We start from the raw sequence: 17,547 nt of genomic DNA, 5'->3' as shown, positions 1-17,547 counted from the left end.
AATGCAATGCCTCATTCAGGTTGCAGCTACACTGAGTGGCAGATTATTATGATCTCCTTACGCATAATAATCTGTCCACTCAGTGTATATCCTATATAATAAAAGGCTAATATGCAAATTGTCCCCTTGACCAGGAGTTCGACCAGCAGGCAGGCCAGCCAACCGCTCATGTTCCCTCCCCCTGGCCAGGCTGGGCAGACCTCACCTACGCACGAATTCATGCACTGGGCCTCTAATATATATATATCCAAAGATCATAATTGGCCACTCAGTGTATAGTGAAGTTGGAAACATTCTGGACAATATGCACATTCATCTGCAAAGATAATAATTTCAGACGGAAACAGGAGTGGCAGTTCTAGTTAAGTGTTTAGAAGAGTAGCTCTGGACAGTCTGAAGTTTCCACCCTCAGAGTAGGTCCTTACATTTTTCTGTCCTAAAGCTGATCGGTAGCAGTGCATAGGTATCCTACCGTGGCCATTCAGGTTATCTCAAAGGATGACCCTAACTGTGGAATGTCTGGGAAGTGCCAGAGAAGAGAGAATCAGCGTTTTCCTTAATGGTGGTCAGCAGCTGGAAGTGGTGAGATTTGGGGTAAAGGTAAGGAAGAAACATTTGACAGAAATGCCAGGGGAGCACTTTAGTTCATAACTATTTATTTAGCTTCTACTATATGCAGAGGGATTATCTTTGAGAAGGAAAATAATAGGTGATTTCCATAGACTACAATTATGATATTCTTCTTTTTAAATACTATCCTGATGAAAAGATTAACATGATACTAGGAAGTCAATGACAAGGTTGCAGGGGAAAAAGAAGTGTCACAAGTTCATGTCTGCAGGGACCGAACAGGTAGAAGAATGAAATGGGCCAGGAGGAACTGGGGAACTATCACGTGACCAATCTAAAGGGCAGCCCCTCTTCAGTGCCAGCTGATTGTAAGCCCAATATCTATTCAGAAATAGTTATTGCATGCCTACCATGTGTTGTGCTCTTCTGGACAATGGGAATTAATTAGGAAATCAAAGGAACAAAAGTCCTTGCCATTGCGATACTTACCTTTTAATGAAAGGAAACATAATAGATAGCAAATGAAATAAGTAAGTACATTTTTCATTATACTAGATGATGATGACTGGTTAGAAATAACAGGTTAGGATAAGGAAAATCAGGAGTGCTGATGAGGGATGGGCTTACAATTTTAAGTAAAGGCAGTCAGGGTTGGGTTTTTTGAGGTGAGATTTTAGTACTGAATATGAAGGAGTGAACCACTGAGCTTTCTGGAGATACATTGAACATCCAGTGCAAAGGCCTAAAGTAGAGCCTGCTTAGGTTGTCCAAGCAACGGAAAGGAGAAGGCGGAGCTGAGTGAGCACGCAGGAGAGTGGGAGGAGACAAGCAGACAGGCATAAGACCTGTGTACACCGCCTATTAGGCCATGCAGGCCTTGGCTTGTACTTTGGGAGAAGTGGGAGGCCACTGGAATGTGAGTACTGGAGTGACTTGATCTGACTTCAGTTTGAATGAAACCATTGAGGGTACTGTATTGAGGTAGGCTGTAGGGGGAAAGGGTAAGAGCACTAAGACCAGTTAATCTGCAGTTACTGCAATAACCCAGGCAAGAGATGATGTTGCCAGTCCTTCTAGGTTTTTAAAGGAACTGGAATCTTGACTTGAATAATTTTCCTTGAGTTTTCCTATGTTAGCAACTATCAATAATTTAAGGAAAGCAAACAGTTTGAGTCAACCTAAATAAGTTTGTAGGATTCTGCCATGTGTTGACAATTTGCTACCTTGGGGAATAGAAGTGAGGGAATTCAGAGCAAGCTGAGGACTTTGGGCCAGCCTAGAGTGGAGAGGGTAAGAGTTGATTTGAAGCTCACATGAAAGCTTGACTTTGATTTGAAGGAAGGGAAAGATAATGGCATGTAACTATTCACAATACCCCAAAAGTAGAAACAGCCCAAATGCCCATCAGCTGATGAATGGATTAAAAAAAAAAAATGGAGTATGCACACAGTGGAATATTATTCATCTGTAAAGAGAAAGAAAGTAGCCTCAAAAACATTATGCTAACTGAAAGAAGCCAGAAACAAAAGTTCGCATATTGTATGATGCAGAATATCCAAAATAGGCAAAACTTTTGAGACAGAAGACAGAGGTGACTTCTAGGGCTTGCGGGGAGGGATGGGAGATGGGAGTGACTGCTTACTGGGCACAGGTTTCCTTTTGGGTGGTGGAAGTGCTCTGGAACCAGTAATGACAGTGGATGCATCACATTGTGAATATACTAAGTGTCACTAAGTGTACACTTTAAAATTGTTAAAATGATAAATTTTATATTAAGTGAATTTTATCTCAGTTTTTAAAAGTGTATATGGAAAAACATTTTAAAGATATGAATTTTATGTCTTTTTTGGTCAGAGTGGAGTCTTTGTAAGTGGGAATGAAGGGTGATAACGCCATAAAAAGGATGTTTGGCCAGATAGGGAAGGGTGTTGACTGCCAGGCCAAGGAGTTTAGAATCTACTTTTGGCAGCAATAAAATACGCACTCCACTCTGCAAGGAGGAAGGAAACCAAAGGTGTTGGTGCCTGGGAATCCCAGCCTCTGGGTTTCAAAGGAAAGCAAATGGCCCTGGTTTCACCAGTCTGTAATACTGCTACTCATGTGATTGAATTTTGTGACAATTTTACAAAAGTCGCAAACAAAATTAGAATTTCTTCTTCTTTTAAAAAAATATTCTGGTTAGCCCTCGCTAGTTTCGCTCAGTGGATAGAATGTCTGCCCACTGACTGAAGGGTCCCAGGTTCGATTCTGGTCAAGGGCACATGGCCAGGTTGCGTACTCAAATCTCCAGTGAAGGGCGTGCAGGAGGCAGCTGATCAGTGATTCTCTCTCATCATTGATGTTTCTATCTCTCTCTCCCTCTCTGTCTTCCTTCCTCTCAGAAACCAATAAAAATATATTAAAAAATATTCTGGCTGAAACCGGTTTGGCTCAGTGGTACAGCGTCCGGCTGTGGACTGAAAGGTCCCAGGTTCGATTCCGGTCAGGGGCATGTACATTGGTTGTGGGCACATCCCCGGTAGGGGGTGTGCAAGAGGCAGCTGGTCAATGTTTCTCTCTCATTGACGTTTCTAGCTCTCTATCTCTTTCCCTTCCTCTCTATAAAAAATCAATAAAATATAAAATATATTTTTAAAAAATATTCTGGTTATAAAAGTTTGTCATTAAAAAAATTTGATAACTATGTGAGGTGATGGATGTGTGTCAGCTAATTTTAAATATATATATATATATATATATATATATATATATATATCCTACCTAATAAAAGAGTAATATGCAAATTAACCATCACTTCGCTCAAGCCACACCCATCAACCATACCCATCCACCTATCTGAGCGATTATGCAAATTAATCCCAACCAAGATGGCTGCAGCCACAGAGAACAGTTGAGAGGCTTGGGTTTCCCCAGCAATAGAGGAAGACAAGCTTTCCACCCACCCTGGCCGGCCCAGGCTTCCACTCAAGGATACAAAGTTTCAATTATAGAAAATAAATCACAAGAAAAATGGCCGCAGCCACAGAACTGGAGAGAACAGGTTAGGGTTGCCCCCAGCAATGAAGGAAGCAAAGCTTTCCACCTGCCCTGGCCGGCCTAGGTCTCCACTCAAGGCTATAAAGTTTCAATTATAGAAGATACATAAAACCAAACAGAAATGGTGGCAGCCTGAGTCAACAGGGGGCTTGGCTCTGCTCCAGGCTACAAAGTTTCAATTGTAGAAGGTAAATAAATTCCAGATACCAGGGCCTCCTCTTGGGTCGCCAGGGGGTGTGGCTGACCTGCAAACCACCGCAGGCCCCTCGACCAGGCCACCCCACGCCCTAAGGGAACCCCCACCCTGATCCGAGACACCCTTCAGGGCAAACCAGCTGGTCCCCACCCATGCACCAGGCCTCTATTCTATCTAATAAAAGAGTAATATGCAGATTGACCATCACTCCAACACACAATAGCTGCCTTCATGTGGTCAAAGATCCTGGCCCCATGTGGACACAAGATGGCCACCACAAGATGGCCAGTAGGAGAGGGCAGTTGGGAGGGCAGTTGGAGGCGATTAACCCTGTAGGGGAGGGCAGTTAGGGGTGGCCAGGCCAGCAGAGGAGGGAAGTTGTTGGCAAACAGGCTGGCAGGGGAGCAGTTAGACATCAATCAGGCTGGCATGTGAGTGGTTAGGGGTGATCAGGCTGGCAGACAAAAGCAGTTAGGGGCAATCAGGAAGGCAGGCAGGCAAGTAGTTGGGAGCCAGAAGGCCTGGATTGTGAGAGGGATGTCCGACTGCCCATTTTAATCTGATCCTAGTTGGTGACATCCCTCAGGCAGGTGACATCCCTCGAGGGGTCCCAGATTGGAGAGGGTGCAGGCTGGGCTGAGGGACACTCCCCACCCTATGCACGAATTTCGTGCACAAGGCCTCTAGTATAAATATATAAAATCACAACATTGTACACTTTAAATTTACGCAATGTTATATGTTAATTATATTTCAATAAGGCTAGAAAAATTTAAGTATTACATAAACATATATGTTAATAAAAAGCCCCTTTAATTACATACTTTCACTTTCTGGTTCCCATAAATCCAAAGTTATCTAGACTGTTTTCTATGAATAGAGTTATTATCATCATAGTTATTGCTTTTCCATAAAACTACACACATATCATGCATAGTATTTTATATGTTGTTTTTTAAAGATTTGTATTTTGGCTGTTTTTCCACTTTTTTTAAAAATTGATTATGGTATCACATAATTGTCCTCATCCCCCCATTCCCACCCCCAATCCCTCCCCATGTATGATCCCACCCCCCTGTTGTCCATGACCACTGGTTAGGCTTATATGCATGCATACAAGTCCTTTGGTTGATCTCCCCCCCTTTCCCCCACCCTCCTCTATCTTTCCTCTAAGGTTTAGAGTCTGATCAGTGCTTCCCTGTCTTCGGGTCTGTTTTTGTTCATCAGTTTATGTTGCTCATTATTTTCCCTAGATGAGTGAGATCATATGATACAAGAAATATCACTTGTAAGAACTGAAAATGAGACCAGCCATAATGGTTATGCTGAGAGGCGAGTGACTCAATCTGTAGTGAGTTTCTTCCTGTGCCAACAGTTCTTTTGAGTCCTTATTTCAATGTCAAACAGTTCCTTATGTGTAGATGTCAGCAATGATATTTCAGTTCTGGACAAATGGTGGTGATGCAGGTCCGACTGTTTCTGATTTGGTCCTGGGCATCTTTCAGCGACACAGAGCTTGCTGTCTGCTAGTATGGCAAGGCGTTGTCAGCGTCTCCCATCTCTGGACTGTTTCTCTCCACTTCTTTCTTTTGGATTGCTACATTATATGCTATTCTTCCATTTGTTGAGTGTGGTTGACCTATGAATCAGGAGATCCAAATTCGATTCTCATTCAGGGTTGCAGGCTCAATCCCCAGTTTGGGGCATGCAGTGATGGTATCTCATCATTGATGTTTTTCTCTCTCTCCCTCCCCTTTCCTCTCTGAAATCAATAAAATCATTTTTTTTTTAATTGGACAACAATTGCCATTTATCTCTTTATAAAGAGATTGAGGTATCAGAAAATATAAAAGCAGCTAACACTGAGCAGGGAGCACTGACTATGTGCAGGTGCTGTTCGTAGCATTTAACCCAGTGACTCCTCATGACAGTCTGGTGAGATAGATGCTGCCATGATCCTCCTTTCATAGAGAAGCTCATGGAGGCGGAGATCAGCATGCCCAGAGTGGGGCATGGAGATCTGGCTTCAGGTCTAGCTTTAGTGGCAGCTGATGGTTGTCATGAGGGACCTTGTGTAAGATCACAGAGATTTTTCAAGAGACTTCAATCTGGAATTTTGTGTGAAACTTTTCAAATTTCAATATTGACTTAAAAAAATAATAGCTTGCCCTAACCGGTTTGGCTCAGTGGATAGAGCATCGGCCTGGGGATTGAAGGGTCCCAGGTTCAATTCTAGTCAAGGGCATATACCTTGGTTGTGGGCACATCCCTAGTAGGGTGTGTGTGGGAGGCAGCTGAGTGATGTTTCTAACTTTCTCTCCCTCTCCCTTCTTCTCTGTAAAAAAACTCAATAAAAGATATTTTAAAATAATAATAGCTTTATTGAAATATAATTCAAGTACTACAGATTTACCATTTACACATAGTTTCTAGTGTATTCACGATGTTGCTTAGCCACCACCTCTATCTAGGTCCAGAACATGTTCATCACCCGAAAGGAGACCCCGTTTCCACCCAGCAGTCACTCTCCACCCTCCCCTCTCGCCAGATCTGCCTTCTGTCTCTATGGATTTGCTTATTCTGGATATTTCATATAAGTGGAATCTATATGTGGCCTTTGTGTCGCTTCTTTTACTTGATTTCTTTTTGAGGTTCTTCCATGTTGTAGCAGTACTTTTAGTGACTGAATAATGTTCCTTTGTGTAAATACATCACATTTTATTTATCTGTTCATCAGTTGATGGGCACTAGAGGTGTTCCCACCTTTTGGCTGTTGTGAATAATGCTGTTAGGAACATTGCTGTACAAGTGTCTCTTTTAGCCCCTGCTTTCTGTTCTTTAGAGTATAAACCTAGAAATGGAATTGTTGGATCCCATTGTAACTCTGTCTTTAACTCTGAGGAACTGCCAGGCTGTTTCCACAGGAATTGGACTGTTTTACAATGTACCAGCAATGCACAACGGTTTTATTCCTCACATCCTAACCAACACTCCTCACTTTTCTTTTTTCTTATTTACTTAATAGCCAGCATAGTAGGTAGTGTAGTAGTATTATTGTGGTTTTGATCTGTATTTCTCTAATAACAAATGATGTTGAGCAACTTTTCATTTGCTTATTGGTTATTTGTATTATTATTATTATTATTATTTTTTTTTTTGAGAAGTATCTATTGTGATCTTTTGCCCATTTTGAAATCTGGATTATTTGTTCTTTTATATATATATATATATATATATATATATATATATATATATTCCAGATACAAGTCCCTTATCACATATATATAATTTGTACAAATTTTCTCCATTCTGTGTGTGGTCTTTTCCAAGGTATTATTTGAAGCACAAAGTTTAGTAATTTTTAAAAATATTTTATTGATTTTGTACAGAGAGGAAGAGAGGAATAGAGAGTTAGAAACATCGATGAGAGTCATCAATCAGCTGCCTCTTGCACACCCCCTACTGGGGATGTGCCCGCAACCACGGCGCATGCCCCTGACCGGAACCGAACCCGGGACCCCTCAGTCCCCAAGCGGACGCTCTATCCATTGAGCCAAACCGGTTTCGGCAAAAGTTTAGTAATTTTGATGAAGTCCAATTTATCTATCAATATTTGGCTTTGTGTTTAAAGAACTACCTGGCAAACGGGATTCTAGCCTACTTGTGATTGCTGCTCTGTTGCCACTGTCCCCAGAAATCATTGAAACTGATGCTTTGTGAAGATGGCCATTTTTCTGAAGTGGAGATGGGCAAGGAGGTCTGGAAAGTAGCGAAGGTAGCCTGGAGCAATATTACTTCAGTTCATCATTTCTGCTCCTGGAGTTCCTCCACTTAGAGAGTTTGGTGGGGAGGAGGATGTGGAGAAGGAAGTGGAGAAAGGAGTAGACAGTGGAGAAGAGGATCAGGGCTCTGGGTCCTGGAGGTCTTACGTGATCATAAGAGAGGTCAAAATAGATTGAACAAGTTAAAAGGCAGAAACTTTGCCTTGAGTCATAGATAGTGCCATTTACAATCAGAATGGCCATGGCTGTGTAGTAAATTTATATTTCTGGGAAGAAAGGTTTAGGGACTATCTAAAAAGTTAATAGGGTTAAAGTCTCCCTTTTTATGAGAAAATATGTGGTTAGAGCGCCAGACCATTCACCGAAGGTTCAATTTCTGCTCCATATACCTGGGTTTCGGGATCCATCCTCAGCCAGCCAGTGCATGACTCTCTCACATCAATGCCCCCTTCTTAACTCCCTTCCTTCCCCTCTCTCATTTCTTTCTCCCCTTCCCCCTTTATCTTTCCTCCCTCCCTCTCTCCCTGAAGTAACAAAAAAAACCAAAAAAACATAATACTATAGAAAAGTGGAATGGGGGAAGAGGGTTTGTTTGCTGGATCTATGACCTTATTTAGAGCTGGAATTTTGCTGAGGAAACGGGGAGGAAAGATCAGTATTGAGTTTTCCCTCTTGACCAGTACACCTGCACTATTATTTTTTTTAAACATATTTTATTGATTTTTTACAGAGAGGAAAGAAGAGGGATAGAGAGCTAGAAACATCGATCAGCTGCCTCCTGCACACCCCCTACTGGGGATGTTCCCGCAACCAAGGTATATGCCCCTGACCGAAATCAAACCTGGGACCCTTCAGTCCACAGGGCAATGCTCTATCCACCGAGCCAAACTAGTTAGGGCCTACACCTGCACTATTAGTTGAGAGTTCAGCCCTAACGTACTTTGTGGACTTGCTTGGGGACCTGGCACCCACTGACATTATGGTGTGTGGCGAGGTGAGTTCCAAATAACACCCTTACCTTGGGAGTGAAACTGTTGATCTCTGGGAGAACAAGCATACATCTCTTTGTCGCCTTGACCCCAGTTCATGAACTCCGATGATTTAGGGGTGGGGATGAGTTCCCATATGCTTAATGTGAGGGATAAGGAAATGCTTTCTTAAAGACATGGGATTTGCAGAGGGACTTGATTTGATTAAACGGTAGGGTTTCAGCTAAGGGAAGGAAAGTATATAGATGGAGTGACCTGTATGAACAAAGGCTTGGGAGCTTTGAAGCTTTGCATTGGTCATTTTGGCTGGACTGTAGAGTGCCTGCTGGAGGGGACATTTAGTTCCGGAGGTGTTGGGACTGGGGCACTCCTAGAGTGCTAGGAGAGAAGTTTTTTTTGAACCCAGTGGTCAGGGGAGCCCCTAAAAGTGTTAGAGCAAGGACTGACCTAGTGAAACCCATGCTTCATTCTGCAGACTGATCTGACCGTGTAACATGGAAAGATTAGAATCCGGGCTCACTGTACGACAGGCACGGTGCTAATAATAGCTAACACGTATAGGGTGCTTTTGCACTCTTCACTTTCCTAATCTTCTCATGAAGAAAATACTTCTCTTTCACTCATTGTATAGATGAGGAAGCAGGCAGAGAGGTTAAATGGTTTCCGCAGAGTTAACAGCTGGTAAGGGGTAGGATTGGGATTCACCTGGGCAGATGGGCCCTAGAATCCACGCTCTAACTGTTGGCCCATCAGATGGTGGTATTTACAGCCAGTTCAGTGAAAGCTGTATCAGAACAAAGGTGTCATAGGAATTATTTTTAACAGTGTGTTTAATTTTGCTTTTTATTGTATCTGAGGCAGTGCACTGGAACTCGAAACAGTCTCTTTTTATAGCTAAATGTTGGCCCAACATTGCCATTCCTTTTCTATAACTTAATCCTTTCTCTCTACTTTTCAAAAACTACTTTACCTGAAGGCTTTAAATGAAGATTTTAAATCAAGCTTGTCAGTAGTTAATAAAATACAGGCCAGTATTAAATTCCTAGAACTATTTGAGCATTATTCAGTTTAAGGTTATAATTTATTATCTTTTTATGTGTATATTTTTAAATTTTTCTCTTTTAAACAGTTTTCTATCTCTTTGGGAGAATTTATATGCAGTTACATAGATATGATTAAAAAAACAAAATAAAAATACAAAGCTTTAAACTTCTTGACAACTGATACAGTGTGTACAATGAATACATATACAGGTTAAGTCTTTAAAAAGATAATTACCCTCATCTTTAAGTCTCCACTTTTTCAGTTCTTCATATTATTTCCTAATTTTGCACTTGATTGTCAGCAATTCTAGCCACTTGAGCTGATAAATTCCATTTCCTCCTTCCACTGTTCTCCCCCTACTGGAATACTGATGTATGCATGACAGTCTCTAAGATTCGGCATTTCACCACTGGGAGCACAGTTAAGAATGGGCCTCGCCTGCCATACCCTGTGTGCAGAAGAGAGGCTGGCTCTGTCTGGAGAAGAAAGAAGGAGAGAGAGGTGTGGGTCAGAGGAGGGAGAGGGGATACAAACATAGGCTCAGCCAATTTTAGGGTGAAATCAAGAAACCAAAGCCAATACATCTAATTCAGTGGATCCAAGTTTCTTGTTACTCAAATGAAGGCAGTCCTTTGGGGTTGATAGTGGAGAATCTCTATTACCAGCCCTGTAATTTGCACTGATAACTATACTGTAGTTGCTAGTTTTCAAGTTTATTACAATGTTGTATTGGGATCAGTGGTTTTTTTCTAAATAAAGAGGCTGGTTGTGTGGGGTCTTGCATCTTACAAAATTTTAGGAAATTTTCAGCCATTTTATATCAAACTGGAAAGATCAACCTTTCCACTTAGTGATGTTTTCGGTGTTTGAACAAGTGCATCTGTTGTACAAATAATCACCCTTGTTAAGAGAGACCTTGTTACCCTTGGCACCTCCTGGGAACATCCCTAAATTTGGATGGTGAAGTAAGGCCATATTTTAAATACATCCCTGGAAGGGATGAAATGCTCAGAGCTTGGCAGCGTTTCATTTCTGACGGCCTAGTTCTTAAGCCGCAAACAATCTAATTGGTGGTTACAGCTTTTTCCATAAGAGCATTTTGATGAATTAAATGTTTCTCCTACTTCTTACTCTTCTCATGTCCTCAGCAAAATTATTACATTGTGTTCACCTTGGTGCCTAGCGAGTTCCTGGTGTGTGGTAGGCAATCAGGAACCATTTGAAAACATGAGTCCTCACTACTCAAACCTTATAATACATGCCACTGTCTGTGCCGACAGATCCCAAAGGTCCTCCAAGCTACAAAATATCAGAAATGTACTGACAGGAGAACCAATTGATCATATGCAAGGCACGCTGCTATATTAATGACATTACATTAATGTGAATTGTATTGGGTCATTCTCTTTTTATGTTTTTTAGGTAAGAAGCCATCAGGTTCTTTATTATGGCCTGGTAGGTAAACCATGGTGCGAGTTTCTGTTGGCTCTTGTTTGTAGACAGTGCCTTTTGTGTAAGGAGCACTTTTTAAATGCTGCCCAATTTGAATATTGGAGCACTGAACTTCCTCAGCTAGCGGTTTTGGCTTTTGTTGGTGACTGATTCGAACCTTTCGGAAACCCAAACCAATTATGGATATCAGAAACTGCCTGCTCTAGGGAGTTAGGACTTATTGATGAAGAGAGTGTGGTAAAATGTATTAGCTGTTAACAGAAAAGATTGATGGAGAGATGTCAGAAATTACCTGCCATTCTCTTGGTCTCTACATTTTCAACTTGATGATCGATAAATTTCTCAGATAAGAATTGATCTAAATTGCTTGGTTTGGTATAGGATACTTATAGTATTTATTTTGTGTTAAACATCATACCAAGTGCTTTCCATTGGTCTTTTCATGTAATCCTCAGAAGAAGCCTGGCTTTAACTCCATTTTAAACTGTGGAGTAGATAAGTTTGGTGACTTGCTCAGGTTACATAGCTTGCAAGTGGGAGAGCCAGAATATGAACCCAGAAAGAATTCATAGGGACTTATTCCAGAGCCCTCCCTTTTCCTTATCTGTAAATTTTAAATAATAACAACTTCTATCTTACACAATTGTGAATATTGAGACAGGGCAGTAAAGTATCAATAACAATGCTAGTAGGTGCTCAATAATTGATAACTGTATTAGTAATGATTTCTCTTACTATCAATGCTAAGAAATGCTTAGTATTTTTCATTTTACCCTCTGTTCCCTCTGTTGTGCTTTCTTTACTAACTCAATCAAAAAGTTTGAAAGGGTTAAAAAAAAAAAAAAAAAAAAAAGAGGTAGCAGGGATAAGGAGAGAATTGCCAGATTGGCCCCCATTAGCTAGCAGTCATATCAGTGAATCTGGAAGTATTTTCACATGTAAAAAGGAGGAAATTAAGCAGTGTCTTGAGGAAGTGGGACTGTATTTCATGTTTGCCATTCTTCTCTTATCTTCCTTCTCATCCTATCTATATTCAATAGACAAGCTCCCCTTGGTATCCATATAGTTGGGTAGCCTTAAGCTTTTCTTCTTAATGGCAGTTCCATATGCTATTAAAATTCAAATTTTCAGTTATCTTAAGTGTGTAATTATAAAATTTAAAGTAATTCATAAACTGTATTTTAAGCTAGGCAAAATAGAGAAGTTATATGTTTTCATGTAATTCTAGTTTTTCAGTGATTTGGGAAGAATGAAAAATTAAAAGTCTGCATTGGGGACAAGAGTTAGGAATCCTATTGTTACCAAGGGAATTACATGCTTTACTCATGCATTTTTCTCATTGGTACTTTTATTGGGTTAAAACTTTAGAAATTGTTTTTATCAGTTCACTTGTTTCTTTTGGTTATTTTGTTTTTACTATTTCTTAGATAAGGACAGGAAGCGTCCATAGTTTCACTTTTTGAAACATTTGCATGGAATCCAGAAAAAATTTACATATTTATTTCTAAATCTTTTAAAAATAAATCACGTATTTTTTTCTAAAGCTTTAAAAGTTTTCATCTAAAATTTAAAACAACGCTTTTCACAAGAGCCCTTTGTTGAGTTTAGGTGCAATACACTTATTAATTTTTATTCTTATTTAAACATTTTTATGTTTCTACAAGTTGGACTTTGTTTCTTTAGCAGAGAGTTGGCCACCTCTCTCACACCAGATGAGCGAGATAAAAAGCCCAGGAGTAGCCTGCTTCCTCCCTACCGAGAGAAAGCACCTGGGAGCAGGCAGGCGAGATCCACGTGTCACAGGAGTGCTGGTATTACCCCCGTGAAACATGATCAAAATCCTTGTTTGTCTCAGCCTTCAGATTTTCACATCTTTACATGCTCTTCATGAAGCAGCCTTTTACCATCTTTCCTTATCAATGAAGCAAAAGCTTTGGGCTCTGTGTGTGTGGTTGGGAGAGGTGCTTAATTTAGTGAACTAAATTGGACAGAAAACTATCTTCTAAACATTTTCTAGGAATGCTGTGCATTGCCCTAAGCCCTGGGTTCCAGCCCTAAGCAAAGAGGGAGAGACTAATAACTTCGAATTCAAAGTGAATTGGATTTTTAAAATTACTTTTGAGATTAATGAATCACTTCCAGGGGAAATAGAAGGGGAAACAGAAATTTGGGGTAGTGTCCCCCAAATGTCAGTGCAGGATCACCCTCTTCTCTCTCCTGCACTCCATCTTACACTGACTGTATAGTCTTCTCTTTAATGGACAAGAAGTTCAAGTCCCCCCAGACACGCGGTGACCTCCGGCGGTGGACCTCGGGCGGACCGGGAGCGTCACCTGGGCCGGTCTCCTCGCTGCTCGCGGCTTCCTGCACGCCCGGCGGCCTCAGCGGCGGCCTCGGCCCATTCATGCTTTGACAGCTGCGCGGCCGCCGAGCGCCGGGCTCAGCTCCTCACCAGCCCCGCGCCCCGCTCTCCGGCCGGGCGGAGGCCCGACGGCGACCGCAGTCGGCGGCACCCCGGGGTGGGCCGCCGGCTCCTCCATAGGTGGCTCCGTTTCCGACTTCGCCCTGGCTCCACTCCGGGGGCTTGACGTGCAAACTTCGCCGGAGCGAGCCGAGAGGGAGGGACCGGCGAGGGGGAGGAGGCGGCGGGAGGCGCCTCCGCTTAAGGGAGCCGGCCGGTGCCGCCGCGCGGACGGACGCGCGGACGGAAGGGCCCGGGCCGGGGATGCGAGCGGCCTCAGGGTGAGCGCCGGGGGCCGGGCCGGATGCGGGCCTCCCGGGCCGGGCAGGCGGGCGCCGGCCTCCGGGCCGGGCCGGGGCAGAGGCAGGCGGGGACCCGGCGCCGCGGAGCCCGGGGCCGGCGGCTCGTCCCCTCCCCCGAGGCAGCGGAGACGAAAGCGAAAGCGGGCGGGAGGCGCGGACTTTGCGCCGGGCGGGGGGAGGCCGGGGCGGCAGGCCGGCGGCCGCTGTCAGGCGCCCCACCCGGCCGGGCCGCGCACGCCGCCGGAACTCCCGGCGCCTCCTTAACGCGCCGCGCTCCCTTTTTGTTGCATTGCAGGAGCGGAAAGAATGTCGGAGCGGGCCGCGGATGACGTCAGGGGGGAGCCGCGCCGAGCGGCGGCGGCGGCGGGCGGAGCAGCGGCGGCGGCCGCCCGGCAGCAGCAGCAGCAGCCCCCGCAGCCCCAGCGGCAGCCGCCGCCGCCTCGGCGCCTCCGGCCGGAGGACAGCGGCTCCGGCGCCGCCTCCACCTCGGCCGCCGCCGCCATGGCCACCGTCCGGGAGCGCAGGCCCCTGCCCAGTCCCGAAGCGATGCTGGGACAGTCGTGGAATCTGTGGGTCGAGGCTTCCAAACTTCCTGGGAAGGACGGTGAGTGCACGCCCTCCTCCCCGCCCGCCCGCGCCCACCGCCGGCCGGTCCCTCCCGCGGCCGCGCAGCCCGGGGGCAGAGATGCTGCCGCTCGGAGGGGGAGCGAGGTACCCGCACCTCTCCGGGCGCGAGCCGCGTCACCCCCGCACTGACCTGCCTCCCCTCCCATGTGTCTCCTAGGGACGGAACTGGACGAAAGTTTCAAGGAGTTTGGGAAAAACCGCGAAGTCATGGGGCTCTGTCGCGAAGGTGAGTCCGCCCCCCAAGGAGCCCGTGCCAGCCCCGGGAGTGTCCTCGCAGGCTTCCCCGGGCAGGGCGCCCCCCTGCCCTCTCCTCCCGGCGGGCGCGGGGATGCTGTCGGGGAGGAAGAAGCGGGAGGAGGACGAAGCGGTTGGAAATTGGTTTCCGAGGGGCTTTCCGTGATGGGGAGCGCCTGGAGCCTCCTGTGGCTGCTCAGTGGTGAGCGCTGGCACCTGCGGGAGTTCAGGTTTGACCTGGACAGAGGAATACCAGTGGAGGAAGGAATTCGCTTCCGAAAGCATTTCCGCAAACGCTTTCAGGAGTTCTGGAAAGGAAACCTGGCCACCTGAAATTTTCTACAGGCGATCAAAATGAATTTTGAACTTTAAAAAAGATGGCACGTTACCTGTGCAGCCTTACTTTTATGGAGTTTGAGTTACAAAAGTTCAACAGGATCATCACAGCTGAGGAGCGGTTGGTCAGATTCTTTTGTGAGCTGTCAAGATTGGGGAGTGGGGGATACATAAGGTGAAACAAGTCTATATAGTGCCCTGAAGGTGAAAACAGTCTAATTATTGGTCAGCTTTTAGTGGTAGAAGAATACTGTAGGGAAATATCTGTAGCTAAAGGTGTGCCTCCCAATGCAAGTCAGGTCAGCCATCTAAACTGTCAGACTTCCTTCAGATTTCCTCTGTTTTTGTTTTGTTTTGTTAAATAGTCACATTTGCTGTCTAGTTAACGCCTGTGCCAGGCCTGGTCAGAAAGAACTCCTGAGGCCAGTCAACCTTAGGTTCAGGTCCAGTTAGTTATTTTCAGTGGTACTATGGACAAGGCCTTGAGTGGAATTTGGTGATCCAAAATACTGAGTTTATATTCCCCTGTGCAATTTTATTTCTCACATGTAGCCATTTATTTTGGCACAGTTACTGTCCAGGGCACAAGAATAGGTAGAACTTTGGCAAGTGGAACATATTAAAGTCCGGAGTTGGCTGGTTGTTACTGTCCTCACATTTATTGTGTTTAGGGCCGGTCTTTTCTTCACATCTACTGTTTTGGTTTTTTGAATTGGCCACTTGTTGGCCTCTTGGCACTAGGAGGAAGAGTAATTCCATTGGCAGCTCTCTGAGAGCTTCCAATTGGAACAGATTATAGAGCAAATTAGTTGATTTTGAAAATGAGAATTGCTGTTTGCAAGCAAAGGAAAAAGAGGTAAAGCACAGGACTTGCTGGTGATGTTGCAATAGGAAAAGTCAGTTGTTAGTCCGGTTTTAGTGTTGAATTGGCAGCTTGCCTGGGCTTAAAAAATTAAAATCACTAGGTGGCAACTCTCATAGGAAGCAATTGGAGTAGAGCTTTAGAGGACCTGACCTGCACTTGTTCTTAGTTTTCATTCTATGGGTGTGGATACATTTCCCAGAAAGGGTTTCTAAGTCTGTGTGAAAACTGCGTGCTAACTATTGGTAATTTCTCCGTAGAGGATGAGTAAGTGTGTAAATGTTTCACTGGGCAGATGTTTCACACCTGGACTGAGACCACTTAACTCAGTGGCCTGGACCGTTTCTCAGTGTTCGTTATTTTCTGCGGGGACGTATTCTTTAGCAGGTTTGACCATGAAGATCTAAGATCTCTGAACTACCATCTTGATGTGCAGAGGGGTAATAGATTTGGTTGTATGTGATTCTGACCAAATTATTCAGGACTGTTAGGGGTACCATTTTTTAAACCACTCTAACCATTCAGAGGATGCTCATCTGAAACTCTGCCTGCCTGTTTGGAGTAGAAACAAGTTTTTTAATTCAGTCAGATCTTGATTCATCTGTGACAGGATTTTCTAGGACATTTTAAAAAATCCCATCATGAGAAGGTTCAGCACTCACCCAGGGGGCCTTTGTTTGTTTTTTATCAAAGAGCTTATGTCAGGTTGCTTAAGAAAGGAAAATACATTTTAAAATTAACAAAAATTATTAGACAATTTTCCTTTGTCTTTGGTTACATTATTTTCTATCAAGAAAAGGTGTTTTGGAATTACATCCATACTAACTTGCTCTTGTCAGTGAGGTTAAATTGAGAAGGAATGTGTAAATAACTTCATCATATGAAGTATAATGGATCCTCCTTTTGGATCTTAATGGAAAGCTGTGAGAGAAGCGATTTGTTTGAAAACGGAATCATTTTTCCCCATTAGAAATAATGTAAATTGAATTAACCCATTCCAGACCCCCAAATGATTCCTATTGCTTTAATCTTTCTTATATACAATAAGTGTCTAATGTGCTGTTTAATTTATAAATAAACACTACTACCTCTACTAGCCTTAAGGGACTTTTCTTATATCACTGCCTCTGAAATGCTATCACTGGCTAACTGCTTTTCCTTTATCCAATCAACAAGTTTTTCTACTTATTCAGTTGCCTGTGATTGCTGTTTTGTGAGCACTTTCACACCCTTACAACATTAGCAAGGCTCCCTTATGTTTTAAAATTGTGCTGATCCTCAATTTAACCAGCAGCAAAAACATTCTCTCCTTTGTTACCCCAGAGAAGCTTTTTGTCTTACTGAGATATCCTTGTGAAAAGGTTGTCAGGTTAGAAACTGAAGATTTGGTTGATAACCGAGACCTTTTTTTCTGTGAACAACTTGGTCAAGAACTGAATTGTTCCAGATGGGAGATGTTCAAGAACCAAGGTGTGACTGTGCCAGAAGTCAGAAACTCTCCATCTTGGAAGATGTCCTGAAGTATGGACTTGAGTTCTTAAATTCTTCCCTAGTTCATGATTGAGGACCTAAGGATTAGTAATCTGGGTGTGAGAAGAGGATGTTTAACCTTGAATTAGTTCCTTCACCTCTCAGAATCTATTATAGCTTTCCCTC

General features: G+C 43.7%; 1 protein-coding gene across 1 annotated transcript in view; it reads left to right on the top strand.

Moving 5' to 3' along the window:
* The window catches only part of ATXN7 (ataxin 7), a 151,011-nt gene that overhangs the window by 38,459 nt on the left and 95,005 nt on the right, over nt 1-17,547 (top strand). The window contains 2 exon segments of the mRNA XM_084902707.1: nt 14,128-14,436; nt 14,617-14,685. Coding sequence (XP_084758833.1) covers nt 14,128-14,436; nt 14,617-14,685 — 378 coding nt within the window.

The sequence above is a fragment of the Pipistrellus hanaki genome (genome assembly GCF_964339955.1).
Source record: "Pipistrellus hanaki genome assembly, chromosome: 13".
Classification (NCBI taxonomy): Eukaryota; Metazoa; Chordata; class Mammalia; order Chiroptera; family Vespertilionidae; genus Pipistrellus; species Pipistrellus hanaki.
This window is presented reverse-complemented; position numbering and strand designations above follow the sequence as displayed.